The following is a 17917-nucleotide window of genomic DNA, read 5'->3' on the forward strand; positions in this document are numbered from 1 at the left end:
TGTTGCAAGTTCAGAACAGTCAGTGAGATCTGTTTGAATGAGCAATAGATTACAATCAACAGTATGATGAAAATTCAGACATCCATCTCTTACTTGCTGTTTTTGACTGGATCTTTTTCCTGAAATTTGACCAAAATCACATCTCTATCTGGATAATTAAAGAACCTTGGGTGATACACTTCACTGGGTGATGCCTGTTGAGCAAAGAAGTGTGCGCAGTTGAAAAAAATGTTAAGGATGTATGGGAAAGTAAAGAGGAATAGAAAGATCAGAAGAGGCTGGATAAATAGTTTCTGCTGTCTTCACTCCTCTGACTTACCTATGCTGTTATTTAAGCTCACACTTTCCTCATACTTCTAGTAATAGCTACTTGATGCATTGCCCATCATGCCAGAAGGCAGCACTTGATGTGGAAAAGAGAGAGTTTGAGGCCAGTGGCCAAGGTTTTATTCAAGGTGTATAATGCTTGTGAATCTGAAGAAAATTTGGAAGATCGTGCTTCTATAGTAGAGATGAAGAAAAAGGAGAATAAGAGAACATCACATTGTTTCTGTAGTATCTGTATTTGCTATGCATTCACTATCTGCACCAGAAAAAGTTTGATTACTTATCTTTCAGTAGATTATATAGGATAGCCTATTACAAATCATAACATACAAACAGAATTTTACAGCCTCTGTCTTAAAGTGACTTACATGTAACATAGTCATTGGTTTCAAAAGGGCACTTTCCTGAGTGAAGGATTGCAGCTATGAAAATACTATTGCAGAAAAAGAATCAATATCACAACAGCTTAGATTGGAAAGAACCCTTCAGATCATCTAGTTGAAACCCTCTCCCGCTATAGGCAGGGACATCACCCACTAGACTGAACAAGTAAAATGGGTAAGTTCCATAAATCTTACAGGATAATGAGAACTCCAATAACTTAATCAATTCCACTGCATAGAAGAGGAAGATTTTCTGCATGAAACACTTCCAACCACTTAAATTCTAATAGGCTTTAAATAGACAATAACTCAAATCAATACCAAACAACTAGAAAGAATATATATATTTCAGGATTTTCAATGAAATTTAAACATTTCTGTAAACTTTTCTTATAATAAAACTGAAAGGAATCAGAAGTCAGGAATGCAAATCCTTACTAATAGAATTTTGTGATAAATTTAATTTCAAATACTGGTAATTTCCGAAAGAAATAACATTTTGCTGTAATTTTAAAAATACTTTCTATCTAGTCACCTCCCATTTCATTAACATTTAGCATTCATAAGTAATTAACTTAGAACAAAAAGCAGTACTGCCATGCCAACTGCCGTGTCATAATGTAGACATACTCTTGGAAAATAATGTTCCAAGAGCTTCTGTTACAGAACCTATCTTTTAGCTATGTTTACAGAAAGTTGCTTATACATTTCTGACTTCCACAAATCTACTTCTTCTGAGTCATTTTGGATTAGTTTAATATTTCTTTTTTTTTTTTCCTTATGCCTTGCATGTGAAATTACTATAAACCGATCAAGCTCTTCTACTTTGTTAATATTATAAGAGTCTCCTGCACCGCAGATATCTTATTTTCTCCTTGGACCAATGTTCATTTAGATATTTGCATCTGCAGATGTTCAGTCTTTCTTTAAACGTAGTTACTAAACTAGATTTCTGCACTAATAGGGACATAAAATCAATGTTCTTTAAAACAGTCATATAACTATGGTACATGAATTTACCAGTTTACCTCTCTACTGTATTTTTAATTATTTGCTTATTATACTGTTTGGCAAAGCTCTGATACAGAAAATTTTGCAGGTGTTACTGTGAAAGCCTTATTGATCAGGAATTTCTTTGTCTCCCATGGGAAGAGTCTTTGTATCCCATGATTTTCTAATCAAAATCTCAAAGTCATCACTGCATCCTAAGCACATTTTAAAACTGGATCAGGTGCATGGATTGAGCAAAGCTTAGAATTGCCTTTTTAGCACTTATCAAATTCAATATTTTTCTCTAAAAAACATTTCCATACTTGCTTTGGATTCTTTAAACAAACACACAAAAACTGCTTTTAAATATGTAAATAAATTTACTGTTTTCCATCAGTTTCTCATCAACAAATGGCTTCTGTGTCTTAACTGAATTACTGTGATGGCTGTGTATAATACTAGATTATTTTTCCAGAAACATTTATCTGAAATTTGCTACTAATGATATAAGGAGATGCTAACAAACAAATTATGCTAAAGTCAAACGATAATTTTAACCTGCAATCTAATAATACCTCAGACTTCTTTACTGAGGATGGCTTATTTCTCTGAAATGCTGGTACAGTCACCAAAAATTCAAAGTTGAGCTTCTTGTTCTACAGAGGAACAAGGGGAGACTGGAGACATTTTCAGTGCAATGTTACGTTGATGGTTTTTTTTCAGAGTGCACTACAACTGCATGTCATCCTCATATTGTTAAAGAGCTGTAACCAGATGAAATATTATGTATTCTCAGATAGTACTTTAGGAACAGAGAGAAGAGGCAGGAGAGAACTGGTGAAAGAATGGAAATACTATAAACATTTTAAAATACATTTCTTTTTGTTGTTTCATTACCTTTTTCCCCAAGTCTCTATTCTGATGTAACATTTACACATTCAACTCAAGAATCACAAGAACTGTACATACATAAGTACAATGCACATGGGAGACAGTGGTAAACACATTCACTGTAGCACATACAGTAAGCTACACTTAGCATGGCTGAAATACTCCTTTCCTTTCATTTTCCATATTCTAGGTGGTACAATAACCACATTCTCAAAATAAGCTGTTGAGCCTGTAAGACTTAATTTTGCATTTTTCACTTCACTACAAATAGGGTTCTCAATTGAGATAGATAGATATGCACACAGTTATCTAAATGATACTACTGAGAGTAGCTCTATGGAGCATAAAAACATTACATAAAGCTCATACCTCTCTTTCACTTATACCTAAGTGTAAGTACCTCTAGTGCTAGCAGCTATCATTAATCCGCTCAGAGTTTTAAAGATTTGTTTTAATGTATTGTAATTAATTTCTGCACTGCCAAGAAATTCCTGCTTGAAAAAATAACAGTCAGCACAGCCTAAACAGAAGGAGACAGGAAGTTTAACATAAATAAAACATATTGAAACACATCAAACTCTTCATACACTCATCAATACAAAACGACAAACACAGAATTGGTGTAGTAAAAACTTCCTGTGGCATATTGTTATGAGGTATGATTTTGTATTCAGGATGTCATTTGTTTTGGCGAGGAAGATTTTTTTTGGTGCTTGTGGTTGGAATGTAGACAATTTGCCCATCAGCCATTTCAAATTTGTCCTATACATTTTAAATGCATTGAAGCTGTTTGGGGGATTGTCTCTGTAAAATAGGAATTCTGATTCAAGGATGCAAATTCGGAAAGTTTTCTTTTTCTTTTTTTAAAGTAAATTAATGAGAAAAAAAGCTGTAATTTCATCGCTGTTAGCACACTGTTAAGAAGTATATTGCTTGTTAAAATAGTAAGAGAAGCAGAAGTCTCCTCTAGAAGACTTCTAATTAAAAAGAAAAAAAAAAAAAAAAACCACAAAAAACACAAAAAGCACACCCATGCTGTCCAGAGTATATCATGAACAAAGCTGTAGAGAAAAAACTGTAATTCTACAAATGAATCATAATTACTTTTTGTAGATTAATCTGTCACTATTAATCAGATAAGAATAAAAGAATACAAAGGGCCATGCAGATTTGGCTGGAGAACAGACTGGAAATTTATGTGTTTTTTATAGTAATAGAATGTAATCACAGCAGAGGAGAGACGATTGGAGGTAGTACATCAGTGCTCAGTGCCCTGGGACAATTTTGTGTTTCATGCTAGAGGGCCACACTCCCATAGTACAGCAAGAGGAACCAGCATTAGCTAAAATTAGACTGGAGCTAATCAGTACTGATATACCATTTATAGTCAGCAGCACTGACATACCATTTATAGTCAGAGAAGAGAGCACTCAATGCTGAATAAACCTCAAATCTGATGCGCTTCAGATTTCATTCTGTTTCACTAGCTGAGCAGGACCTCATGGAAGTAGCAGCCACCGTTTCAAAAACATTAGACCTCTTGCACAGGCAAATCATAATTGCTGCACATTCCTGTACAGCTGTGCTTTTTGTAAGGATTGTTCATTTGCAAATTTTGAAAATCTCTATACTGAACTTATATATGTTTTTTCAAATATCACAACTACTCTTTGAAATCGCATAATATGTTGGGTACATTAAGAGCAGAAATTGTATCACTGAATTAAGGTTTCCTTAAAATATCAGAAGGCTAAAGTAACAGATCTTCTGACATCCAGGAACTCAAGCCTAATTAATTTAGCAGAAAATAAGCATGCCTTTATAATTGAACATTAGAGCTAAGATGTTTTTAACTAGCCCAATCCCCTTTTCTACTTTTTGCTTTGTTCAGTCAGTGTCATTGTTCTCAGAAAATATCTGTTCAAACTCTCTCAAGATTTACCAACAGCACTTAAAACTACTGCAGCATTACCAACTCACAAAGTAAATGGCCTCAGAGATGAAAGACCTTGTGTTTTGATCATAACATACAAGTAACTGACTGTTAGTTGGATTTTCTCCATTGGAGATTTTAGCCTCATGGCTTCTGACTGACACAGAGCTAAGATTAATTCACGGTGTTTCCATGGCTCATCTGAACCTGCCACAACTCGTTAGCATTCTGTCATATCTCCATAAATCCTGTGAGGTTGAAAGCAAAGGGAAACAATGAGAATGAATTTTCTTCTCAAATAACTAAGCTTAGGGTGAAAAAGTCAATCTAATTTCTAATTACTTTAGGCATTAGCTTTAATTAGCAATTTCGTACATTTCAGCACAGTAACGAATTGTACTTTGCTGTAAAAACTGCTTAACAAATACATTTTTATTTAGCATCAAATGTCTAATACCTATGGTCTTTGTAATTGCCCTACTGTCACCTCAGATATTTACCAGTGTGCACAGTAAAGCAGCATTTATGATACTTTGCCAGTACTTTAATGAAGTAACACAAATTAGCCCTTATTTCACAGCCACTTTGAGAACAAACATACCTTATGCTGCACCTTGTTCAAAAAACACTGCTGAAGTAAACCTATTTTCTGTACCTTGATTATCTGAATGAATTGTCACAAACTTTTTTCCTGATCAATGATCTAATCAAGATTTCTAGAAAGGCTATAATTACTGTACAGTACTATCAATAAAATAATAAACACAACAGTGGTAATATGTTACATTGATCTTTTTGGATAGATAGGAAGACTAAATTTCTTTTTTAAAAAAATGGCTGAATCACCTATATGAGAGAATATGTCTCTAAGTGCTTATAAGGCTAACAGAATTCATCTTCCTGTGACACCTACATAGCAAGTCACTCTAGGGTAAACATGAGAATACATGTACTTTTGAGAAATGAAACTGAGATCTTCTATGCTTTTAATGAGAGATCTGCACATACGAACATGAATGTCTGAGGGTCAGCATCTAAACTTCACATAGACAGAACTATTGTTACGTGAATCTAAGATTCAGATGAAATGACAAGTATAACAGTAGTAAAAAAGCCAGTTTAAGATACATAAATGAAAGAATATTAATTATCCTGAAGAAGACTTCATCAGGACATATGGAAGCCCAATCCCAGTATCACAAAAGGATTTTAAAAGCTTTTATATTTTGGGCTTAAAGTTCCTTGAACGATGAAGATGTCTGGAAAGAAAAACAAAGCTCTAGTATGAAGTTAGTTGGAGGTCAAGACAACTTGGAAAAAAACTCTCCTACAATGGTCAAGGAATTATTTGTCTTTGCTGAGAGTGTTGAGAGAACAGAGATCACCAGCTACCTTTCTGGCAACGCAGAAACTGGAGGAGAGGTGGCCTTTGTTCCCCCCTCTTCCTCCAATTTAGAACTTCATTATTTTTGCCTCTGATTTCCAGATTTGCACATCCTTCCATCCAGGCACTAGCAGGCTAATGCAGCAGTGATTTTCTACTTTTTGTTCTTATGAATTATTCTCATGTCCTTAGACCTGAGAATACTGTGACTGCGATGTATCTATTAAATCAGGTTTCCTACAGGGTAGGGATTACTACTTAAGAAACAGGAGTTAAGATGTTATTTTCTTTCATGTCTCATTTTATACCTTTCAGTTCCCTTTGAAAGGGGAAGAAAAAGAAAAGAAAAAATAGATGTAAAAGGAAAAAAAGACAAGAATAAAATTATAGATATCAGTGGAATTTCCCAATAACTACCCAGTAATATTCACACCCAAAGTCACCATCTAATCAGCGTTCAACATTTGCTGTAGATCATCACAGTGTGCTTCAATAGCCATAAAAGCATTTTAAGCAGAGAAAAACGAAGAAACAAAATATAACAGTAGGGAGATCCTGATGAAATACAGCTAGCTCTTAGCTTCTGTTACAAAAGTGTTACAGGGTTATATGTAACAAGTGTTACATATGCTGTAACAAAGAGTGCTAAACTGGGAGATTGTTGCCTGAGCTGGCCATTTTTCCCTCTAATCCCTTGTTTTGTTCTTTTTGCTATTGGCTTGGTTCTTAAATAAAAAGAAAGCCTCACTTTTAGTGTCAGCGCATCCCATCAAATATGAACGGACCAAAAAAATCTTTCTGCATGAAAGCCTGTCTCACGAACACTGATTCCTTGCACAGTGATTTTCAGGTCAAAGTTAATCAGGTCTCCGTCCCCTTCACACCAAATATTTCTTAACTGTACTGAAGAACAGTTTTGGAAACTACCTATGATTTGCCATGCACCAAAAATGTATTCGGTGTAATTTCAATGTTTCTTTTCTTATTACATCTCTGTCAGGGACAATGACACAGAACAAAGGAGATCTGTGCATGTAATAAAAGGATGGGATTTGTTATATTAATTGAAACAGTGTAAAAAAAATAAGTGCTTTTAAGTAGTTAAATTCAGTTTTCTTCCCTTTTCTTTCTTTTTTTTTTTTTTTTTTTTTTTTTTTTTTTTTTTTTTTTTTTTTTAAGAATTAGTGCCCTCTGGGACTACAATTTTTTCATCTACAGTGAAGTTCTTCAACTCTCAGCTCTCTTTTCAGCTGTCAAAAACTGTTTTAAAGTATATTACTTTGAAGACTTTAAATTTTCCTAAGGTAAATTCTGATAATGATTGTCTGAAAAGCAAGGCAGATGTGTTAAAAACAGTTATCAGGGGAGTTACTTACAGAGTAATAATTATTATGTGAGCATAGAATTTTTGTTCTATGTACTTCTTGGTTTTGCTTCATTAGATTTGATAACTTTTTAGGTATGAATTATCATATCAATTAAGTGCCTACAATGTTTTCAATAAACAGTTGTACCCAAATATCACTACTAATGTCAAAGAATTTGCTATTCCATTACCTAGATTTTCTCAAATGAAAATAACTATTTTCAGTTACCTTTTTGCTTTATGTCCATATTTAACCATATAGAGGTTAATATCTTCATTATTATGGCATTTAAACCCAACTGTGATAAGGAATTCCCGTTTTCTAAGTGTTGAAACATGCCATAAGATTTCTATATTAATACACACCATACTGGTCATTTCAGTATACAATGAAGGTCACCTAATTCTTTGCAAAACATTTATCAACATTTCTATAGCCCAAGCCCATGACTGTTGGGCAATCATAGCAGAATTCCATAACAGCTTCTGTTCCTCTAGGCGTTGTGGTTATATATAAGATGCCTAAGTCGATTTCTCAAATTGTTAACGTAATTCACTTAATGTAATTACAGGTTCAAATGTACACACCTCTCCCTTAAAATTCATCAGCCTATGTCTGAGTGGCCCAGATGTATAATCTATGAGAAACTGACAGTTTGAGTCTCCAGCTATTCACAGAAATTCTGCTGAAAGATCACTGTAAATTCATAGAATGGCTTGGATTGCAATGGACCTCAAAGATCATCACATTCCAACCTTGTTGCCACAGGCAATGTTGCCAGCTGCTAGAACAATTACTAGACCAGGGCCCCATCCAACCTGGCCTTAAAGACCTCCAGAGGCATATTCGTAATGTCTTTTGCAGCTTGTGCCAGCATCTCACCAGTATCTCAGTAAAAAGCCTTCCTCCTGAAATCTAATCTAAATCTCCCTTCCTTTAGTTTAAAACCACTCCCCCTTGCCCTATCACTATATACCCCCATAAAAAGTTGATTTCCCTCATGTTTATATACTCCCTTTAAATATTAGAAGGGCACAGTGAGGTGTCCCCACAACCTCCGCTTTTCTATCTTCACAGGAGAGGTGTTTCAGCTCTTTGATCATTTCGTGACCCTCATCTGGACCCTCTCCAAAAGTTCCACATCTTTCCTGTGCTGGGGGCCCTAGGCTTGTATGCAATACTCCAGCTGTGGCCATGCGAAGGCACAGTAGAGGGGAACAATCACCTCCCTTGGCCTGCTGGCTACAGCACTGTACTGTAATCCACTCTTGTATCAGAATGAATCTAATAATTTCTATCCAAAACTACTGTGATTTAATAAGAAAATACATAATGTTACAGCTCATTTCTCATCTAAGCCCATGTAAATTTTGGGGAAAAAAATGAGAAAAAAATATTTTAGTGTTTTAATTCAACAAAGCATTGTTCCATATTTGCTGCTGTAATCTGGAATCCTCGTGATTCCATTCTCATCTATAAATAAAGTATGGGTAAACTGCAGGCCAAATTACATCAGTTACATCCAGTGTAAAAGATCTCAACTATAATACATCACTGTTGCCTCAAAACTACAACTTACTTTCAATTTTATCAATTCTTTACAATATATAGTTAGTTTCATTAAACCTGGAAAATTGGGTGAAGAGAGAGTGATATTTCCAGCACAAATCTGCAGTGAAAATTCTATGAGATGACTTATTCAGCATATGTATAGTGCTTCTATTAGCTAATATATAACACTTAAACAGCAGCCAGCGAAACATTTGGCAGCCAATTTGTCTTAAATACTTGCACTTTTTTATGGAACACACTTCCTTCGTGTATATAATCTAGAGACTTGGAAACAATTGCATAATATCGTAATTGTGGGGGATTTTTTGTGTGTGGTTTTTTTAATTTTGGTTTTGTTGTTAGTGATGTATTAGGAATTTTTGTCTTTATGGTGCTTTTTATTTTAATGAAGTACACAATTACCATAATGAGATGTTTCCTTTACAGTTAGAGAAATAATCTCAGGCTATGGAAATGCAATATAAATCCTATTTTAACCTAGCAGATACATAGCAATGCTTTTTTCTTTTTTGGTGTGATTTTAACTTGAAGTCTATTTTTGCACTTTGAGGACTAGTATAGCAGAAAGCAAATACACTTATTGCTACAAATAGGCAAATATTTTTCTGTTTGGGTTACTGAGCATCAGTGGCATTGTAAGGAAAGTTCCCAATTAGATTAAGTGAACTTGCATGAAATTGAAAGTTTCTTACAGTTAATACATGTGCTACTCAAACTCAGGAATTTTGTTTTAATAATTTTTATTTTTTGCTGTGTTAATGCATCTTTTAAATTTTCTTTTTTTAAAAAAAATTATTTTATATTTCAATGAAAAAAAGCTAATTCCTCCTCTTTGAATGAAGCCAAAAGTACATCTTTGGAGGGAATGAATAATCAGCGCAATGTCTAGAATCCAAAACAGATTTAGAAAGCTTCTCTGGGAGAGCAGAATGCTACATGTTCCTCCTGTATCATTAACATCTAAAGAACACTTTTAGATAGTTTATTGTTATTAGGTAAAATTCTAACCTTCAAAAAAAATTACTTCCATTTTTGAAAATACAGTAATGAGCAGCATGTGTACAGACTGCTGTTTTCTACAGAGTAAACCTGTTGACTCAAATAGCCAAGCTTCCAAACTCCTTCCTGAACAGTCTGCTTCTCAGATGGACTGTAGAATTTTGAACTTATTTTACACTTTCTGCCTGTTTTCTTTAAAGGGGAAGCCATTTTTAAACTTTCTTTGCAGTAAATGACAACTCAGGTTCTGAAATATTTCCACTGAAATGGAAATATTTCTTTGTGAAATATTTCTTCATTCAGTGAAAAATTTCTTCATTAGCATGCCTCTGTTTTCCAGGCACTTCAGAATATGATTCTTTAAGCATGAAGTAACAGTTTTCTTCAGTAATCTTAGAAACAGTATTTTGTCAAGGAAAAACAATTAATTACATCTTGTTTGAAAACAGAATACTACAGATGGAAAATAAATGACTCAGCAGAGTAGTAATATTATCCATTTTTCTATTAAGTAATAACATTTATCAGATAAATATATATTATATATATATACACACATATAAACTAAACTGAACTACAATTCAGTTTAACTATGGTTGTTTCAAACCGCACTACTTAATTCCCAAATGACAGCTGAATTCACAAGACTGGGATAACCAGTGCTGCACACTCCTGGCAAAATTGCACAGATAACAATAGCTAGTAACACATTAAAGCAAATATGTTTGCCACTTGAGAAGGCATTCTCCCAAAACTGATCAAGATAATGAACACCATCAAATAAATTAAACAGTAACAAAAAATTCTGTAAACCTTTTTTAAAGTCTTTCTAGTCAGCTTGTAAAGTATTAGCAGGAAAATTTTATAATAGTGAGGAGAGACTACAGAATGGGAACAGCAACAGCCAAAAACTGATGCTGATATTTCAAAAGTTGCTTTACTGGTACAACAACCTCCTCATAGATCAGAGCATCCTCCCCAATTGAATGCTACAAGAAGTCTGAGCTGACAGTACAAGGTGCTACAAGGAGTGCCGACGTCTCATGGCTTATGTATTAGTGGTATATAGACAGGGGCATGGATATGTATAAAGCCAAAGCAGCCACGTCTCCTCCAAATAAGCAGTGTGTAAAACTTGTTTTCCCAACATGCTTACATTCCATATGTCCTCTAGCAGAAGAGGTGCATATTTATTATTCTGTATAGGGAGAACTTGGGGGGATTACTTATACAAGAGCATTTATAAATTTGGACCTGTTTATTAAAATCGTGTTACTAGATTTACCTATTATACTGACAACATTGATCCTGTTAATTTTCACTTAGTTACATGTGTCAGTAATAAATCAATAAACTGCTTCAATACTTAGAACTGAGCAGTTTTCCCTGCGGCAATACATACGTAGCTAAACTCAGTACAAAAAGCAGTGGACTATCTGTAAAACTTTACTCACGTAGTATGATCAGTTGATGGGCAGTGCTCTTCTTCTCCAGGATATAGTTTTGCTCCACTTCCATGTTCCCACTTAAACATTTTTGTGATGGAATCAGTTTCCGATATCTCTTGCAAGGCTGGCTGATACCATCCACACAGGGTATTATCTTCAAAATCGCAGATTTCCTTAGCTGTAGAGATGAACAGCAAATATTTCATGCTTATATAAAAAGAGGGGATCATTAATTTATACTGTTATAAAATAAATAGAAAAAAGGGATTCAATTTGTAGAATCCAAGTAATACTTACTTCTAAATTTTATATTTTGTCCTCTTCAGATAAAATATCTATTATATTTTCTGTGTTCTTTCCTATGAGGCAGATGCTTTTCAGAAATAAAGCAATTCCTTCACCCCCTTGGTAATTATTACTGAATGTATTCTGATCAGCTTTCAGGTCATTCAAATAATCTAGCATGTGATACACACTGGAATGTATGTAAAATGCATCTGATGTTATTGCGTGTTAGTCCTACTTCACTCTAACATGCTGATGATATTACAAACTCATTGCAAATTTATTTTAAAAATCCTACACAGAAACCCTGAAAAAGCAGTTCATTATTTCAAGCAGTCCTTGAAATTCCTGAAAACTACATAATAATCCTAATATTTGACGTTGGTGTAAAGTACTGAATTTATCTTACTAAATAAATATACAGCTGCCTGTGTCTCAGTTTTTGATATCCTGAGGAACTGGACAAGAAATCCCATTGGAGCTAACTGTTTCTTCATTTATGCTACTTAGTCTGCAGAATTTTGACTACAAATGATAGACTAAGGAGAAAGTGAGTTATGAATTATAGCTTCATATCTCCATTGAGGAAAAAAAGTATAGCCAGGGTAGTCTGTCTAGTTCACTATCCATATGAGGATTTGTGATGCTTCCTGAGACTACAGAGTAGCATGGTGTTATGGTATTCTACCCTGATTAAATAAAAAAACAAGTTTTAAAAAAATTCCTTCAGATGCCTCTGAGAAAGATAACACTTCCCTGAGAAAATATTTCTGCCTTCATACGAGACATACTTAATTTCTTCTATCCCAGCATTGTCATTTGAGTGATAAATTGCCAACAATGCTAGCAACAATTGGAGGCTGCAGAAAAAGCAAATGTATGAAAGTATATTCTGCCCAGTACTTATCTGTCTCAGAAGGAAAAGATTGTAAGACATAATAAATTTCTGAGGAAAAAAGTGTCTATCCAGAGGTCTCTTGACATATTTTTCAGGGTAGTTTTACAATGGTTAGTGTTTTATACACATTATAGGAAATAACCACACTCACATTTATACATCAGATTAAGTCACCCAAGAAAAAGACAGGAGGAAGTCAAACGTTACTTTTATTAGCTAAGTCCTCAGTTCTGACAGAAGTGATTGGAGTTCCCTACATCATAGGTAACAAATGAAGAGATTTGATCATCAGGGAGATGTTTGTATTTCTCATAAATTAGCTTTTGAACAGAAACATTTTCAACAACTGTGTTTTAAGGCAGAAAGTCTTTGACAGTGTCTCCTATAATGCTACAGTGTGAACTGGTGCAACTCCGAAGTAATAAACAAATGTTTCAGAAATCTATGGACATTGTCTGGTAGCACTGACCATTGTCCCAGCTCCATGGTTCTCATCAAGTCTTTGGGAATTTACAGATTGGGATTCACTGACTTTTGTGTGGAGTGCACCACACTGCATACTCTAGCCATAGGAAAACATCTGGGACCAATAACAGGATTAAATTTATTTTCCCACTCTAACTTAGGAGGCCTAACACTAAGTTACTCTGTCAATTCAGAATTTACAGCTCATTTGGCAAAATCAAACTTACCAAGTGAACAAAGTAATGGCAAAAACATCATTATTTTCATAACTGAACTTCAGCAGCCAGCTGCTGAAAATACTGAATAGTCACAGAAGTAGGTAAGAAATGAACCCAAGTATCCCAGATGCCTGCCCCAAACATGAGACTAGAGTTATTCTCTCTTCCAATCTGAATTGTTCAACATTTGAAAAACTTAATGTTAATTAATTTGAGAAAAGGGAATTTCTTTTTCCTATTTTGCTAGTAAGTTGAATTGGAATATAAAACATCAGTCTAACTGTCCCATTAAAAGGCAGAAAGCACCTCAGCTTTACACATTTTGAGCAAAATTTTATTCTTTTTCTAGGGAAAATCATTTTTTAAAAAAATTATTCTTAATATCAAAAGACAAAGGTAAATAAACAGTAGTTAAAGCAATAGATTGAATAAGCAGAAACTAATAAAATAGTAAAGTACAGAATTTAGTACACTCACCACAATCTGATTCGTCAGACTCATCAGAGCAGTCAGGTCTAAAATCACATTTCTGGATCATGTGGATGCAATGGCCAGAGACTCTACAGACAAATTCATTCTCTGTGCAGTTGTTCAAGGGGAGTGTGATAGGACTTGAAGTTCCTGACAGAGTTGTAGAGATTGTTGGCAAGCTTCCTTTAAAAGACAAGGAAAATTCTGAGAAACAGAACAAAGGCACTCAGATTTCAAATTATTTCTTTCCTTGCCACTCACATCATTTCTCAAAGTTATAGCTTTACTGGAAAAAATTCTGGGTGGCCAGGCTGAGTTTTTTTTAAATGCTGCCCAGCAGACAGTCAATTGAACACGCGATTGCTAGGTTTCCTTGGTGGAAAGCCCTAAGTTGGTCATGTCAGCAAACCACCAGTTACACAGCCCTTAACATCTGTAGGAACTTAAGCCTCTTACCTGGCTTTCAAATTTAAACAAAACTTCAAAAACTAATAACAGGGAGACCTTCAGAACAGTTAAAAAAAAACTCAATTTCCTTGAGAAGAAAAGCTAACAGATCGTTAGATAACAGTAGCCTTTTTACAACATATTAATTACTATAATTAACTGTACAAATTGCCAGATAACCTTTTAACCTTTCAATTTCATCAATAACGAAATATTTTTTTCCGTTTAGAAAAATTAATGTGATATCATTAACTTGTCCCACCACTGCTTTTCAATCCATTCTTCTTGTGTTTTTCCTTCTGTTCTTTACTATGCACCTTTCTTCAGGCTTACTCTCACTTCTTAAAAACCTCTGCTATCATTGTCCAGAAAAAGGATTTTCATTATACAATTCCTTCTTTGAATTTAATCACTAATGAAACCATTAGGTGTAGTGCACAACGCACTACAGTAATAGTAATACAATAAGGTAATACACCTAGGTTAATTAAAAACTACATGTGAAGACTTGATATGAAAAATGTCTGGAACAGCAATTTTTTTCCTCCTTAAGGCACAGTACCATCCAGACATAATAAATTCCCTACAAGAAAGAGCTATCTCTTTTGTAAGGTAACAACCACCTCTATGACATCAAATGAATGATGCACTAATACTATCTTTAGATTTAAACAAAAAATTAAAGAGGAGAAACCTTTTGAATTGTTATTCATCATAGTTTTATATATATACATAAAACATATATAACATATATAACATATATATATATAAAACATATATATGTATTAGTTTTATATATATAAAAAACTATGATGAATAACACATATTTTATATAAGTTATATTATGTATACTATATCTATAATTATATATAATATGATTATAATATTATATATATACTATGTATAACTATATAACTGATAGATATTAGTTATATAGTTACATAGTTATATGATATAATAAATGTATCTACAACTCCTAATAGCATCAAGAACCTTATTGACCAGAAATTTTTGAACAGAGATGCCACATTCAAGACTCTGCTCCAACTCGCTCTGGAAGATGGAAAAACTTTGTCAAACACAATAACCTTTAGGACAGATCAACTCCTTTCCCTTATTATTTGAAATAATCCATTTTCTATAATTTGTGAAACACCATTTTGTCTAGGAGCAAACATCATTGAAATGCCAATAGTTTAAAGCATTCAAATTGTGCATCAAAACTGTATGCTCAAATTCCTACATCTTTGATATTAAATATGTGAGTTTACCATGAAGTTAATTAGCCCATCTCTCCTTGTTTGAATTTCTTAAGTGGCATCTGGGAGCTGGAGTAGGTTTCCCAAAGAAGTTGTGGATGCCCAGAGAGGTGTTCAGGCTGAATGCAGCCCTAGGTAGTCTGATGTAGTAAGTAGCAATCCTGCTCATGGCAGGAGGGTTAGAACTAGATGATACTTCAGGTCGTTTCCAAGGCAAGCCATTCTATGATGATCCATCAGGCTATATATAAAGATGCAGCTAATAGTAGTCCCCTTAAAATCCCCTTAAAAGAGGGGGCAGACTGCCTTATTATCTGAACTGCTTGCACACTGTAAAGTGAGTGCCCATGTAACAACTTCAAATATTATTCAGGAGAGGAGGAAGGTTGTATTAAACAGATTTCACTGAATGAAAATTCAGTTTTCTTACACTTACACTACTAGAAGGAAAATAAATCTAGCAAATGAAATTCCAGAGAATATGGAAGCTCCCTATTTGTTACGAACTTGTTAAAAATGATCTCTTTAGGTCCCTAAGTGCACTACTATTTCTTGTCTGAATTTTCTTGTTAAACTGACTTAGTTTGATCTGGTTGTGTTTTTCCAGAAGAAAACTTTATGTTACTTACAAATAAGAGAAAACAATCAGTGCATGGAAAAGGGATTTATATAGCTTCAAATCTGTCCTTACCATTGTAAACAGCACAGTCTAGAAATGACATGTCATCAAGTCCAATGTCTCCAGTGAAACCATCTCCTACTGTACCTTGCACCAAGATCTGGGGAAACAGTAATTAAAAAATCATTTTTCAGAGTACAGTAGAATTCCACTTCTTATTAAATATTTCATATTGATCGATAGAAAAGTCATTTTCCATGTTTCACACTTAAAATAAGATTAAATTTGTTCTAGGGGATATATTCTATTTAGAGACAGTTTACAGAAGGGGGTAATTATTATCAGCATTCATTGGTGGTCACATTAATCATAGTGAACCATAATACAATGGTTAGCTTTACAATCATGTAAATCCACTGAAACATCATTGTGACATAAAATGATAACAAGACATTATCATAAGTGGCACATTATTATTAGTTCCTTTGATACTTACTGTAACAATATTACTAATGGTCAATTATAATAACATTTACATGAATAAATTATATAGCCTCAAACCTCTGTATGATGAAAACAGTTAATTAGGTTATAGGTATGTTCTAGAGTCCTTTGAGGAAAAATATTCTAAATATTCTACAAATTCATTAGAATTATCAATGTTAAAGTTGCTTACTTTCTCATTATTATCTAATACCAAGGAATAGCAGATGTTAATATAGGTGAAATAATCTGTGGATGACTGAATAAGCCTATTTATTTTGAGTTAGTACTGAACTGTAAAACCCTGAGTGAGTGATTAGGGAAAGATTTAATGAGAATTTCCTTGATGTAACTATTTTGTAAGTCACTATTCACAAATGAAGAGGGAGGGAGAAAGAGGGAAAGAAAACAAAGCCTTCTAAAACCATAACATACATACACACAAAAGCAGACATATACTTTTTTTCAAAATAAACAAAATAAAAATGCTTAGAAACAGGACAAATTAATATGCCTAGTATTTGGAAATGTCATACGTGAACATGTATTATTTCAAAGTGACAAAATCTCAGATTTTTGTCTATGACTGACAAAAGTGACAAAATTAGCATAAATAAGCTAAAATTCCGACAGTGGCAGAGAGTTTGTTAAGCTAATTTATATAGTTATTAACAAGACAAAACCAAGCTCTATAAACTACTCTGTTTTTCAGTGGGATTGTGTTCAACTGACTGATGTGAACTGGTAGGTTAAGTATTGTATTGAGCTTCTCTCCCCACAACTCCCTGTGACCATCTAGCCAGCTGCAACACTGTGAAGTTGTGCTTATTTATCACCTCCTACCAACCTTCCCCTGAAGGAAATAAAACTCCTATCTCTCCTTAAGTAGTAATACCTTTATTAAGGGTATAGCAATACCCAGTGACAGAGCTACCATCATACTGTAGGAGTAAGGCAAACTGGAAAATCTTTCTATTGAAACAATGGTAATAATAATATCAATAAATTAATACCTCCCCTTCTTCCCCTTTTTATATTAATATTTTATATTTTTATTTACTTGGGGAGTGGCATATAGCAAGGATTCAGTCAGTAAAACAGAAAAAAACCACATAGGTTCATGCTAAAATAAACATCTCTTAATGGACTTTGTGCACATTCAAGTATTAGAGGTATTGTTCCAACCGATAAGGAGGCATAATTTATTGGTTTCTTTTCAGTTGTGGTTTCTTTAGAGATTTTAGAAATGAGGACCATATTGTCTTGCTTTTGGTAGTTTAAAATTTAAAATAAAATTTATTAATAAGCTAGTTCTGCAGTATAAAACTTCTGCCTGCCGCTACGGTTAAACATTGACCACTTAAATAATTTGCCTGCAAAATTCTGCAAACTTCATAAGCTATTATTAAACTATCTCCAGGGAATTCATCTACCATGAAATTCATTTCACATCTCATTTATTATTTGAATGAGGATGA

At 33.9% G+C, this 17917-nt stretch overlaps 1 protein-coding gene across 1 annotated transcript in view; it reads right to left on the bottom strand.

Annotated features, from left to right (window-relative positions):
• Positions 1-17917, bottom strand: part of MALRD1 (MAM and LDL receptor class A domain containing 1) — a 203587-nt gene that overhangs the window by 130090 nt on the left and 55580 nt on the right. Inside the window, exons 18-20 of the mRNA XM_048950504.1 lie at positions 16029-16116; positions 13638-13814; positions 11301-11472 (exon numbers count right to left, since the gene is read on the bottom strand). Of these exons, the coding sequence (XP_048806461.1) occupies positions 11301-11472; positions 13638-13814; positions 16029-16116 (437 nt within the window). The remainder of the gene's footprint in view (positions 1-11300; positions 11473-13637; positions 13815-16028; positions 16117-17917) is intronic.

This window comes from Lagopus muta, chromosome 7 (genome assembly GCF_023343835.1).
Source record: "Lagopus muta isolate bLagMut1 chromosome 7, bLagMut1 primary, whole genome shotgun sequence".
In the NCBI taxonomy this organism is placed as follows: Eukaryota; Metazoa; Chordata; class Aves; order Galliformes; family Phasianidae; genus Lagopus; species Lagopus muta.